General features: G+C 38.0%; 1 protein-coding gene across 1 annotated transcript in view; it reads left to right on the top strand.

The window, feature by feature from the left end:
• The window catches only part of LOC126381788 (filamin-A), a 114,951-nt gene that overhangs the window by 32,254 nt on the left and 67,191 nt on the right, over positions 1-15,506 (top strand). Inside the window, exons 14-20 of the mRNA XM_050031267.1 lie at positions 112-526; positions 2,093-2,262; positions 2,496-2,577; positions 2,960-3,122; positions 3,628-3,803; positions 14,064-14,155; positions 15,163-15,339. Of these exons, the coding sequence (XP_049887224.1) occupies positions 112-526; positions 2,093-2,262; positions 2,496-2,577; positions 2,960-3,122; positions 3,628-3,803; positions 14,064-14,155; positions 15,163-15,339 (1,275 nt within the window). The remainder of the gene's footprint in view (positions 1-111; positions 527-2,092; positions 2,263-2,495; positions 2,578-2,959; positions 3,123-3,627; positions 3,804-14,063; positions 14,156-15,162; positions 15,340-15,506) is intronic.

Genomic DNA, 15,506 nt, shown 5'->3' with positions numbered 1-15,506 from the left:
ATACAAATTCCATAGTAATTTCGTGTATTGACGTTTAGTTAAAAGTGACTGATTTGTCTAGTTGGAACCTAGCCTATTCCGAATGTACAGTATCTTTAATATTTCTTCCAGTAACGCGATTAAGATCGGAAAGCCCTTTAAATCACTACAACTTATACGAGACGAACACAACGAAACACAGTACGAGCTCTTTCGACCGCCGCGAGGAGCGACGCGACTCCATCGACTACTACAAGTCTTCCTTCAGCTCTGACGTCAAAGACAAGAGCTATGACGTCACGGACTCCACTTACTCTCGAGTGAATAAGAAAGACTATAGATACGGATCAGAGAGTCCGAGGAATTTGACTGCCAGTCCTATAACGACGAAGCACTTGGGCAATGGTTCGCGGCTTGATGTAAACAGGTCCAGCAGTCCATATAGAGCCACCAGCCCCTATAGAGCGACGAGTCCAGTCGGCCGCACATCCAGCCCACTAACGAGGAAAGACAGCCCGCTTAATAGGGCAGCCAGTCCAATTAACAGGTAACGTAGGGAACGAAATACCTAGATATAGTAGGTATATTATGTTCAATGAGAAAGTATTGTACAGTCATGACATGAGCAATATTATGTACCCACTTTAAGACTCTGTCGCACTAACATATTTGACATTTAGTGAGACTTACAGTTCAATTTGACAAAAAATTTAATGTGACATGGTACCAAAGTGTATATTATAATGCTCGTGACCGTACGTGTTGTAGAGAAACTATGTTTGTGTTGAGATTTTAGTTTAAGGTACTAACTATAACATTCTTCTTCTTATTGTGCGGGTTGTGAGGTGGAATACCAGCCTCATCAACTCCGGTATCAGGGTTACGATTGAGCCACCAAAGGCCCCTGACATGGCTCATGTAACGATTACTCACTTACTCGTACATCAGTAAATAGTAACCGGGATCAACGGCTTAATGGGCCTTCCGAAGCACGGATCATCTTACTTTTTGGACAATCAAGTTCTAACCAAACTAAAGATCACAAAGTGATTTTTGTGATATGTCCCCAGCGGGATTTGAACCCGGGACCTCCGGTTGAGCCCAATGCTCAACCACTGGACCACGGAGGTCGTAGGTTGGACAAGGACTTGGAGGTCACTCGGTAGGCGAAAAACATCTTCATAGATCTAAATTGCTCATGTAGCGACTACTTACTTACATCAGTAAGTTGTAACTGGGACCAACGGCTTAACGTACCTTCCGAAGCACGGATCATTTTACTTAGTCATATTATTTTACCTTTGAATATGTCTCGGCACACCAGCTGCGTAAAAATGCTTATTAAAAAAACATCAACATTTTTTGTTTATTCCGAAAAGTCGTGACGGGAAAACAGCCGCTTGTTGCGTATAAATCAATTCACAGTAAGTCAACTCTCTGCAGGAAGTCGACAAATCAGTTGCTTTTTCATTCATAATTTTACCTCATACTAGCCATGCTAGCTATATTTTGCCTCATACTTATCATCATCAGCCCATTAACGTCCCCACTGCTGGGGCAAGGGCCTTCCCTATGGATGGATAGGGAGATCGGGCCTTAAACCATCACGCGGGCCCAGTGCGGATTGATGGTTATTAACGACTGCTAATGCAGCCGGGACCAACGGCTTAACGTGCCTTCCGAAGCACGGAGGAGCTCGAGATGAAAACTTTTTTTTGGCGGTCACCCATCCTATGACCGGCCTTTGCGAAAGTTGCTTAACTTCAACAATCGCAGACCGAGCGCGTTTACCGCTGCGCCACCGAGCTCCCTCATACTAGTAATCAGTTGTTATATGCCTATTTTTATATGTGTCAATATAACGTTACTTTCCTCAACTTTAAGTGTTAAAATTACAAAAACCTGTTAAGCGTTCTGAAGTTAAAATCTTTTGTGCAATTTTGTATTGAATTTACTGTTGCAGGCGGATTAGACGCCAGCTGCAAGAAAACAGTGGTTTGGGGGGAAATCTAATTTATATGAAAATCCATGCAACTGACGTTCGACTTTACAGCTCTGCGCGGCGGAAATAGATTGGTTTTATGCCTGATACCTATTTGAATTTTTACGATAGGGTAAGCAGCCCGACTGAGCGATACAGTCCAGTGACGACCACAAAGAAAGTGGTGGAGAAACGATCCAACTACAAGATGTACAGCTCGTACGGCTCGCAAGACAACCTCGACCAGGGCAGCCCCTTCTCGTCCCTGGAAGCAGACCACGTGAAGAGACTCGGCAGTCCCGGTACGCAAAACATCAATCTCAATTATTACTTCGCCCATTCCACTCCAGTTTTAAACTCTCGTCTCTTTTAATTATTTTCCATCGCTTCCTACCAAATTTTATGAGTGGAGCGCTGGCTTTTAATTAATTAGGCTTTGTGAAAACTATTGCTGTTAAAAGTTTTATGTGTGAGTAAAATTCGGGGAAAATAATGATGGGGTTTTAGTGAATTAGTGGTGTTTTGGTTGTGGCAGGGGCGGGGGACCCCGGTGGGAGGTACTCCGGCAGACGAGACTCCTGGGACGACAGGGGCAGACACGTACTGGGCGGAAACAGGTCAGTTTACTTTTTATTGTAAATATTTCTGATTTTATCTACTGGCTCGGCCGTAAAAAAATAAATTATTACTCTTTATTTCTGTTCTACTAGGGCTATTGAACTTCGTTACTCCTTACTTTACATGTCGCCAGTATATAAAGCTTGAATCCAGATTGCGTATCGTTGAACTCAATTAACCTATAACCTATTAGTTAATTAACCTATTAGCGTAAAATTACGTACCTACTACTCATACAATCCAAAAGGTCAAGGTTAAAAAAAATTAAGTAGGTACTTAAGAATTATTTTCATTTATTTATTTCGCTTTGATTTGGCCAACTGCAAAGAAAAGCTAAAGTGACTAAGCATCAACTAATATAATTTCCTGTATCTCCGTTAGTGTGGACCGCCCCAGCCCAGACCGCTACGGACAGAGCACGCTGGACCGCGAGACCAAGAGGAACACACAGCTGAACAAATACAGCGACCTGTCCAGGGAAGCCTTCAACAGGAACCTGGATCGGCTCGCCGACGACAAGGATTCTGAAACCTACTCTAGTCGGGTAAATATATCTATGACATAATACTATTCTGGTCCTGCGATCCAGGTTTCTATGAGGTTTTAGATTTTAAAAGAACTTTTGGCCTTAAGACCATATTACGTGGCGACGGGCCCGCGGCGCGGTGAAATAAAACATATGGCGATGTATAAAACCGTTACAGCAGAAACATTGTCACGCGTGTTTTATTGATATGCACTCTCTATATAACAAGGCCTAAGTATTTTTTTTATAAACGTACTCTAAGTTTAAATTAGGTAGGTACTTACAGTAAAATCAGGGACGAAAACATATATTTACAAAGTCATATACTGTTCATCTTTCCGGACATAGCATAGAAATGGACCAAGGGATCCCGTATTTTTATCTTGTCATGTGATGGACTAATTTAAAAGCATACATACACTATTCTCACTCGTTTCTTTATCAGAACGGGTAGATACAAAAACGAAATACCTGAAACCTTTACCTAAATTTTATACTAATTGTTACATTAATCGTGTCGCAGCAAGAGTTCAGCAAGCGCGAGGTCCGCGAGAGCTCGTACGTGGTTCGCGACTCCTCCTACAGCAGCGTGGAAGAGAAGCAACAGCAACAACAGCAGTCTTTTTTATCCAATAGGCCCCCCCGTGACCCGACCGGGGGGGCCCTCACTGAGACCGACGCGGCGCACGCGCGGTTCAGGTAAGTCACATGAACGAGTGAATTAATGAAAAATATTTATTCTTCTTTCTTTATCCGACACAACATGTCTTCTTCTATTCATCTCGATGGGTGAAAGTTTTTTTTCACATGACCAGGGTTGCCTCAGACTTTAAAGTGTAAAGGGCTGTCACCTTGTATGTACAAAATTTATGACAACAGGCCTGATGGTGTCCGATTGACCGCTTATCTCGGCTCAAGGCATCATCTAAGAAGATTATTAGGTAGTATTTGAAAGAATCATCTAAGTAGGCAGTACCAGAACCCATTGCGTTATGAATTTACAAAGAAAAAGGTATAATAATATGTCAAATAACATACATACATACATAAACTCACGTCTATTTCCCATCGGGGTAAGCAGAGACTATAGAAATCCATTTGCTTCGATCCTGACACATTTCTCTTGCTTCCTCCACATTCATCAATCGCTTCATACACGCACGCCGGTTAAATGAACATGAAAATAACATCCAGCTGTGCAGACAGGGCCATTAATAGATTCGCTTTCATTTCCTTCATTTTCATTTTCATTTAAGTACTTCAGTTAATTGTAATAAAGTCCTAGTATCACCGTATGTTCAGATAATAAGTCATGTATTTACGAAAGTATTCCTGTACGTACGTTGTACGTTCTCCATACACTTACATTGGTGCTAATTCCTGTAAACAAAGACCTTGTATAGAATAGACGGAGCATATTTAAGACGAAAGAAAAACATAGGTTTTGTCTTTCGCACTCATGTGAGCCGTCATAAGTTAAAAAGAGATAAATATACTATCGTCGTAAAGTCTTTTGTACTCGTGTAGCGGGTTTGTTATAGAAACGTACCTATAGTATATGTTTTTGTATCAGAACCACTAGTGCCGTTCCATGTCTTTATCGACATTAGATCTAAAAAATATACATTACAAATTGAATGATTAATTAAATACAGAAATAACGACCTAGTATCCATACCTGGGTGGGTAGAACCACAAGTAAATTAGTTAAAACGATACCTATTTGTACCCTGATAGAAAGATACCTAAGAAGAACCGTACGTTGCGGTGACAGATTCAGAACCACTTATTCAACGTAATTAATTATCATGGACAAACTTGTTAAAGGTCAATTTATCATTTTTGAATCTATGTCATTTCGCAAGGTGTTATGGCCGAGGAGGTCGAGGACGGTCCATCTAGTCCACATATACTATAGTATCATTTTAATACGACATTGCGGCCACCCTTTGGTTGCTATAAATCACATACCTACCCTTTTATAAAAATTAAATACACGTTTTTCATTGACTTGACCGGAAATCGAATCGGCTCTCGATACAAGAAGTAGACGACCTTCTAGTATATTTCGGGGATTATCTCAATGCGATTAAAGAATAAAAGCAAATACTTCTTTATAAGATTTTTATTCAATATAGTTAGAATACAATGACTACGAAGCACTGAACAATTCCGACTTTTGGTGATAAAAAAAAATATTTCCTCTTGTTCACTTTCTTTAGAAGTGTATAGTGTCGGCTCTGGTCGTTATAACTTTACCTGCAAGAATGGCACATATTAACGTGGAGCACACAAATACACAAGCATTGCATGTTTACACACTGCACATAGAAAGAATAATCACAGGTAATTACAAAAATAGTTATTCATACTAATTATTTATAGAAGGAATAATCACAGGTAATTACCAAAATAGTTATTCATACTAATTATTTTGTGCAATAGAGAATATTTGTATTGTATTGAAATATTTTTTCCATGCTAATGTAGAATACAAAAACGAAATAGCTGCAAATTTATCTATAAACTTATAACTAAACTTAAACTCACCTTATGTGAGATATGTGAGTGAATATTGTTGGTACTGCATCTCTATGTAATATTTTTGTTTGGTATCCTGCTCGATAGAAAGCAAGATACATCGAAATGTAATTAGCACATGCTTAAATAAGGAGAAGGCGTCCTTCAGAAGAGAGAATTATCTCGTTTCATGGTCTGAATCTAATTGTTTCTTAATTTCTTGTTTCGTAAATTAGGATATTTAGGAAATCTGGAAAATACAATATCTTTATGTAATCTTCATCCAAATCGGAAACAGGTCGAAAAATAAATTAAACGTGAATAGAATAACGCAACATGTAGATGTTACATTCAAACATAATATTATGTTATCGATATCAAAGGACAACACTACTTATAATACTTTGGGTACATGATCTGTCAAAGCTGATTAACGTAAAATGTGAAATCAGTTATTTGTACAAATGTGACGGCTTTGCTGAAAATATGCGTCTGCATCGTGTTTAGGGCTCAATAAACTTTACAAAAACCAGACCAGGTAATGTATTTCTTGCACACAAACATGTATTATGTGGTCGATAACTTACCCATGGTGAGACATTGTTTGATCGTTCTCCATTATAACACCCATTCTACTCTCACAACCAATAGCTACGCAAGCCATGGTTCATAATGAATAACTATTTCACAGATTGTTTATATAAAAAGTTAAAATAATGTCCCAAAACACCAAAAAACTAACGGCAGGTTTGGTATCCAGCTGACTACCACAACATCTCAAAACGGTAAACACTGACGTTCTAGACAGCGGTGTTTGTCTATGTTTGTTTCTTTTTTCCACAGAGATTGTTGCCATAGGGAAGAAAGAGAGCTGTGATAGTTTGATCGTCACTCTAAAATATTATCCGTCTATTCTATACAAGGTCTTTGCCTGTAAATACCATCTAATTTTATTTTAAGTTATATCTGTCACTTTCTTATCCGCCGAAAAGGAAAGGGACGGGTAATCGACAAGCATAAAATTTATGGAACACACGTCAATTTTAAGCACAAATCTAAACCAACCGTCTAAAAATTTTACATCAGTCAATAACCCGACACATTCATTTACTCATTCTTCCTAAAATTAAGAGCTGTGAATCATCCGTCCCTTTCCTTTTCGACGGATATGAAAATGACGGATATAACTTAAAATAAAATTAGGCGGTGTCTGCAGGAATCGGGGCCATTATGCTGTTTTAAAAAATCAGGGAACAAAACAATAAAATTTATTGCAACAAAAATGTATTAATCACACACTGCGGCATCATGGCTCAAAGCGATTTCTTGACGAAACCATAAATGGAAATTGACTTTAATACACAATCTAATCACATTGACAAACAAACCATTTAATTTCAATTGCCATAAAATTACAGAGTATTTGCAGATTGCAAAGAACAGGTAGGCAGATAGTAAATATCATCGGCGACCTACATTAAACAAATGTTTCAATTGCTTACTTACATTTTATTTAAAAACCGGTAATAATTACATACTTAATCATCATTTATTTGATTAAATACTGAAAAGTCCCAGTGCTTTTCAAATTCAAAAACTACTTATTGGCCCCGATACCTGTAAGCCCCTCCTAATATTAAGTTATACCCGTCATTTTCTTATCCGCCGAAAAGGAAAGGGATGGATGATTGACAATTTAAATTTCTGCCTAAAACTGACGTGGGTTCCATAAATTTTATGCTTGTCGATTACCCGTCCCTTTCTATTTCAGCGGATAAGAAAATAACAGGTATAACTTAAATTTATTTTAAGTTATACTTGTCATCATAAGATGATATGTACAGGAATTAGCACCAGTGTGTCTGGAAATCCGAACCCACGAGGTTAAAATACAATATCGTTGGACTTGTAGTAATGTTTTTCAAAACACTATTCCCGTCGTTACTTTGTTGTTTTGCAAAATAGATCTACGCTAAAACAATTACATGAGTAGATTATGATATATTTCCCGTTTCAGCAGCGGGAAGCTGTAATAAGAATTTATCTAGTGTATTGAGAATGTGCTTTAAGAGAATACACAGAAGTGTACTCCGGCTCTCGGCATTGTGTAGTACGGCTGCACGCGGATAATGAACAGTCCCGCCCTTAGGATCTATGTGGACCAGGTGGACTTTAGTCCAAGGTTCCTTAGATCCCCTCCGGACTCGTGGTCACACCAGGTTGTCACACCAGTATGACAAACAGGATTTTTTTCTTGTTTCTCACACCGCTAATAATACAACACCTTTTATCACACCATTGTGAGTGCGGAGAATATCCCTAAGCTGCACTTTAGGTCAAGTCTTTCTTTATTAGAGTAAGGAAGTTGATTAAGAAATACGTTTGGCGGTCACAAATTCGAAACTCATCAGTTTTAGAGATCCTATTTGTTATCAGAATCATAATTTGATTATAATCCAGTTCAGTATACAGATTATTATCTACGTTTCACTTATTTTCGTCTTTTTGACGTGACTTTTTGTAACATTTATGGTGAGCATGCATGAGAGAGGAAGAAGCCAAAGTGGTGTGCCGGGGTCGTAGGGTAGTTTCCAACTAGTCAAATCAGTTACTTTTTAGAGCCCCAGCAAACCACACTTTCTATCGGCCGATAGTTTGGTCGGGTTTATAATCAGTAGGAAGATGTATGCAAGTCCGCATACTACAACGACTGATACCAAATCGTTGTGGGCCAAATCGAGAAAGTCTGTGGTTTGCGGGGGCTCTCACTAAACGTCGAAACACGAAATTACTATGGAATTTGTATGAAAAAGCAACCACCTGTGACGTCAGAAGTGCGAAGAAAACAATTTATTTATTTATTTATTTACATTTCACGACTTTACAATGACAAAATGTCGCTGTTATTATTATTTTTTTCTTAAATAAGTTAAATCGAAAAAAAAAACGTTTTTTGTCACCATTACATCTAACTTTATTTAGTCATCATCATCAACAGCCTATATACGTCCCACTGCTGGGCACAGGCCTCCCCTCAATCAACCGGAGGGGGTATGGAGCATACTCCACCACGCTGCTCCAATGCGGGTTGGTGGAGGTGTTTTTACGGCTAATAGCCGGGACCAACGGCTTAACGTGCCCTCCGAAGCACGGAATCATCTTACTTTTTCGGACAATCAGGTGATTCAAGCCTGAAAAGTCCTTACCAAACAAAGGACAGTCTCACAAAGTGATTTCGACAATGTCCCCATCGGGAATCGAACCCGGACCTCCAGATCGTGAGCCTAACGCTCTAACCACTAGACCACGGAGGCTGTATTGTACATTTGTCGCATACAGCATTACTCACAGAACCCATAAGATCAACGTGTTTCGGACCACCGAAAACTTAAGACATCCCTGGAAATAACTAGTCTTTATTGTTGTAAGCTATAGAACTCTTGAGCAGAACAGACATTTTCATGACCCTACCTATACTATAACTACATTGAAAATTGATATTGTTTGCGTGGATATAGAGACAAAACACGCCACTGAGAAATGGGCGTGTACAGTTATTGCTGCAGTGTAATAAAATGGAACGTATTTTAACCCGGTGATTTCGGCTATAGGGTATATTTCACAGTATCGACAACTGCAATAAATATTTTAAAGGATCCGGATGTTTAGAATGTATGTGTTAACGACAGCCTCCTTGGTCATATTAAGTTTCGTACATGGCAAATTTATTTTATTTATTTATTTATTAAATCTTAATACTAATTAAGCAAAATTAAAAATTTTGGAAAAACCCACGACGGTAAAAAAATATCATCGAAAAAGAATAAAATAACTCAAAACCCCCGACTTAACCCAATTATTATGTAACGAAATATTATATTAGACTTAAAAATACTTTCTAAAAAAGAGTTGATATCTCGAGACATCGGTAATAGATATACTTAAGTACCTAGAAACAATGAATATGGATGTTTACAGTTTTTTCCTAACGTGTCTGTTTCTCGAAGATATACTTAAATGTAGCGATAATAATTTTACCATAATACATAACCGAGGAATATCCGTCGGGGGCTGCCTTTTCTATATGAAATTTCAACAGAAATTTAATCATACACATAAGTGTATTTTATGTCGTCGTTAAACATTTACAATTCTTCAATAATTGTATTCACGTCACTAGAAAAACTTTAGCTGGGTTAATGGCAGCCCCCGACGGATATTCCTCGGTTATGTATTATGGTAAAATTATTATCGCTACATTTAAGTATATCTTCGAGAAACAGACACGTTAGGAAAAAACTGTAAACATCCATATTCATTGTTTAGGTACTTAAGTATATCTATTACCGATGTCTCGAGATATCAACTCTTTTTTAGAAAGTATTTTTAAGTCTAATATAATATTTCGTTACATAATAATTGGGTTAAGTCGGGGGTTTTGAGTTATTTTATTCTTTTTCGATGATATTTTTTTACCGTCGTGGGTTTTTCCAAAATTTTTAATTTTGCTTAATTTTATTTCAGACTTTTTAGAGAGCATATACGAATTATAATCTATATAATGTGTAGGTAAGATCTCGCAAAACAATAAGTGTGATTCATCCTACCACAAAATATTAAGTCCCTTATTATATATTATACAGTTGCTTTCTGTTTAAAGTTACCTCTATAACACTCATCTGAGAACATGCACCAATCACCCACGAACTCATTCCTGAAATCCGCATTGAAATCAGACAATACGTTTTAATTTTAATAATATTGCAATATAAACGTTTCACACTAATATAGCAGCGCCTCCTAGTGAGTTAATATCATAAGACTTATCTTAGACCATGCACCATTCAACTACGAACCCATTGCTGAAAACCGCATTGAAATTGGACAATTCGTTTTAATATTATTGCAATACTATTTTTCACTAATATTGTAGCACTCTCTAGTGAGTTAAAGACGTAATTTTTATTATTTGGGAACATGCAATAAGCTACCACGTACACATTGCCGAAAACAGAATTTATTGTAATCAGACATTTCGTTTTGATTATATTGCAACATTGTTTTGTACTAATATTGTGGCGCCCCCTAGTGAGTTACAGCCATGACACCTGTCTAAGAACGTGAACTCATCAAACACAATCCCGTTATTGAAAACCGCCTCAAAATCGGATCATTAGTTTAAAAGATACGTGGTAACATTACTTTGCACAAACGCTCACACAAACATCTCTCACCCTAAACGCATATACCTGCTCCGTTCCGTCGTGGGTAATAAATGTAATTAAAATTATACTAACCGTAATTAACAACACTTTGCTTTACTTAATACATAACATACATAAACTGCCTATATACGTCCCACTGCTGGGCACAGGCCTCCCCTCAATCAACCGGAGGGGGTATGGAGCATACTCCACCACGCTGCTCCACTGCGGGTTGGTGGAGGTATTTTTACGGCTAATAGCCGGGACCAACGGCTTAACGTGCCCTCCGAAGCACGGAATCATCTTACTTTTTCGGACAATCAGGTGATTCAAGCCTGAAAAGTCCTTACCAAACAAAGGATAGTCTCACAAAGTGATTTCGACAATGTCCCCATCGGGAATCGAACCCGGACCACCAGATCGTGAGCCTAACGCTCTAACCACTAGACCACGGAGGCTGTTTACTTAATACTACCTGATTATTGAGTGATGGGTTCAAGTTTATGAATTAAATGAGGATTAATTGGATGAATTTGATTCACTTGACCACACAATCCACGTGCCACTTATAGTCGATCTTGATTTTTATTTAATCTTCGCCAATCACTTCGTATTATCTACAATTTATTGATTGTGATCTTCTCTGAAATCTGGCTCGAAGGACCATGAATATGCAGGATATGCCTTTTTACTGATTTTTAAGGGATTTAGGTAGCAATGAAACAGCACCGTGTTCGACGTAATTACGTGTAATCAATGGAATCGAAAAAAAAAACGCCTGTCAGAAACAATTAACTAATAAAAACTATTGCAAATAAGTTGCTATTATAAATTGAAGAGGCGTTTCGAATAATATTGACTCTAAACTCTAATATTGTGGCGCCCCCTAGTGAGTTACAGACATGACACCTGTCTAATAACATGAACTCATCAAACACAAACCCGTTATTGAAAACCGCATCAAAATCGGATTATTAGTTTAGAAGATAATTAATAACATTTCTTTGCACAAACGCACACACAAACATCTCTTACCCTAAACGCATATACCTGCTCCGTTCCGTCGTGGGTAAAAATACAATTATCAATGCCCTGCAAAACTGTTTAAACAGTTTGTCTGCAGGAAAGAGTCTACTAATAATATGAACTTATATCTAATATTTTAGATAAGTACAATTACGTATAGGTACACAGTAGGAGTAAACATAATAATTAAACCTTATTTATAAAAATGGACGTCAGATCAGCAATGTGTTGTGTTGTGACGCTCCGACATTGAGGGAGTGCCACAACGCTGATTTTCAACTGTGCCCCAAAAATAAATAAATAATAATCAAACAAATTGAAAAAACTCCCCATTTTTCTGGCCAAGCACGTCAAAAAAAAGGTGCGCATCAATATTTTATTTCAGTAGGACCCTCACTCATGCGCTACCATGTAGGTACAAAAGAGATTAAAAAAAATGGCGAAATAAAAAATCTTTATATAATTGACGTTCGAGCATTCGACAAGCTTTTCTTTGATAATTACTTACATCGATTAAGTTCTTTCACCCTAAGGTTGCCTGGCAGAAATTTCTGTTTAGCAATAAGGCCGCCTCCTGTGTTTATTTTATTCTCTGGTACAGTCATCAGCAATACAATGTACCCACTTTAAGACTCTGTCGCACTAACATATTATTTGACATTTAGTGAGACTTACAGTTCAATTTGCCAAAAAAGTTAATGTGACATGGTACCAAAGTAACCACCAATCCGCACTGGGCCCGCGTGGTGGTTTAAGGCCCGATCTCCCTATCCATTCATAGGGAAGGCCCGTGCCCCAGCAGTGGGGACGTTAATGAGCTGGTGATGATGGTACCAAAGTGTATACATATTAATACTCTTGACCGTACATGTCCCATACTTATGTCTTTGTGCAATAAAGAATTATTGATTGATGGATCGATTAATTAAATATAAATTTTGAATACATAAGTAAGTATTAATATTATATACTTTATTTATCAACTGCAAGGGTAACTGAAAAAGCTTATAAATAAAATCGATAGCGAAAACATCTGGAAAACAAGACCCATTTCGAATTTTCTCCTACGTTTTTGAATAACAAATCTTCATATTATTGTTTCATGCTTTACAAAGCAGCGAATAAACAAAGATTAGTATTTTTACAGCCTGTTTTTCTAAGGGTCGTAAAATAGCCACACTACATACTTAGGATGGCGATTCAAATTGTAGTACCATACAATACAATCCTACTCTACTAGTAGAGTTGGCAGTTGAAAACTCGAGCTGTTAACATAGTCGCTGAATCGTTGAGACGAATATGCCACATAAATTCTTTATTACAAAGTAGCTTACGGCTTTACTCCTGTGATCCTGGACACTTCAGGACCCCGATACCGACTCCGCCGGCGTGGTCGACGATTGCCCTCATTCAGCGCTTATTTATTTATTTATTTGATTCAGGCAACTAAGGCTCATAAAATATGTATACCTTAACCTAAGAATACATACAATATTAATAATTACAATTAAAATAAACTATTTAGGGAATCTAGTGTTCATCTTCGCTTCCCTGAAGATTGCTATCGGCTGACTCAGACGACGCCCTGACTTACGGTTAGCTAGTTATAGGCACTCTCAGGTCTGTTTTCTTAATATTTGTACCGGATGAGAGCCCTCAGCGCTACTTTTTTTCCGACTAAATAGTTGATGACATTTACGAGTTACGTCAAACAATGTCGTGTTTATGGCGAAAAATGTTAAATATGTTTTGCTGGAAGCGGCACCTTAATTAAAAAGTTACACTCCAGATGTGTCCCACAGGAACGGCGCATATTTCCGGGTACAAAGACTAGTCTACATCACTCTTCACCCTTCATAAACCTTTCTTTTGGTGGAATATAATGTATATTATAATTTGTATGTATGTGTGTGGGCTGGGCTACTAACTCAAATGACTTCACCAACCTGCAGTGGAGCAGCGCGGTGAAATATGTTCCATACTCCCTCCGATTGATTAAGGGGAGGCCTGTGCCCAATAGTGGGACGTAAATTAGACTGTTTAAATTATGTACGTGCCAAATCGTGTAACTACGAGTCTCTTGCACTGACATCTAAAGTTCACAACGTTTCCGGATTCAGAATAAGACTACCCACAACAATACTAAACTCTATAGGAGCAGTGCAACACGGTGCTAGTCATAAAAGTGCACTTGTTCGTTTGTTTGCAGACCAATTCAAAGGGATAACAATAGAGGTGCCAAAGCAATAATCGTAAAACCAACTTACAAAGGACTACTTGGACAACACGTCGAATTTATCGGTAAGTTTTAGATTATGAACACCTGTAAAGTTAGACTCCTCTGTTGAATAGAAGTACTTAAAGAAAAATCGTGGGAAACGTTCAGCTGCTATTCCTAGCATGTCGTAAAACAGGATTTTATTTTGATCAATCATTCTCCTAGACTCTATGGACGTTCGGATAGTAAATTGTTACCCGAATCGTATGCGCTGTCATGATTTTCTATTTTAAGTATATGGTATATCACAGAACATTCAAGGTCAACTTTTCTTTAGTTTATTTCGAAAAAATTGGCGCATTCTGTCAAACACCGCATTTACAATATAAAGAAATACAAATGTCTGTCTCAGTGATTATAATTCCATACAGAACTGAAAATGCTGACAATGCGTACTATTTGGAGGAATCCTAATATACTTTCAGCTTTATTGTAATTTTGGACTTTAATCACTCAGTGAAATCCGTAAAAGGACTGCAGTTTCACTAACTCTTGCTCAATTTAATCTACTTGCTCTGTATGTTTTCTCAATCCAATTAGGTAAAATATTTCTTAATACAATAGCGGTCCGTCGAAAAGTATTCCGAAGAGGATTAAACTTTTAAGCTTGCATACATACATAAATACGCTACATCACGCCCCCAAATCCCCATTTCAGTTCACTCTTTTTAATTGAATTTTTACCCAAAAATAGCGCGTGCATTGCATAAATATCAAGAATCTCATTTCACAGCGAAATCGGATCGTTTGGAGATTAAAAGTTTGCGTTATCTTTTCCTCTGAAAGACTTTTTAATAACGATTCATTCCACGTTTGTCGTGAAGTTCTTTATTGCTTTATGCGTAAGCACAATCGCAACTTCTTTTCATGCAGTCATGAAACTTTTCGGTTTCTACGACACGTACGACGACAGTATAGATGATTGATTGTACAAAGCCATGCTTGTCTCTGACCTTGAAGAGAAGCGCTAAGTATATTTTCCACCAACATCAATTTATTATAATAATATTTTTTAATGGTTTGTATGTAGTGGACTGCAGCTCAGCCGGTCCTGGTCATCTGGAGATAGAGGTGTCTGGAGGCAACGGTGCCCTAGTGGCCAGCTCAGTGCGACCCCTAGGCGGACACCGGTACATAGCTGCCTTCACTCCACGCGTGCTCCGACCGCATGCCGTAAGGATCACCTTCAACGAAGAACATGTACCTGGTAAGTACTTGTATACCTATGTATATTAAAACATTATCCCAACAGAATTTCGAATATAAGTTATTCTTCTTTTCTATCGTGTGGATTGTGAGGTCGAGTACCAACCGCATCAACCCTGGTGTCAGGGTTACTATTGAACCGCCCAAGGCCCCTGATATGGTTCATGT

This window comes from Pectinophora gossypiella, chromosome 3, assembly GCF_024362695.1.
Source record: "Pectinophora gossypiella chromosome 3, ilPecGoss1.1, whole genome shotgun sequence".
NCBI lineage: Eukaryota > Metazoa > Arthropoda > Insecta > Lepidoptera > Gelechiidae > Pectinophora > Pectinophora gossypiella.
Note: the sequence above shows the minus strand (reverse complement) of the source record. Positions and strands in the feature narration are given on the sequence as shown.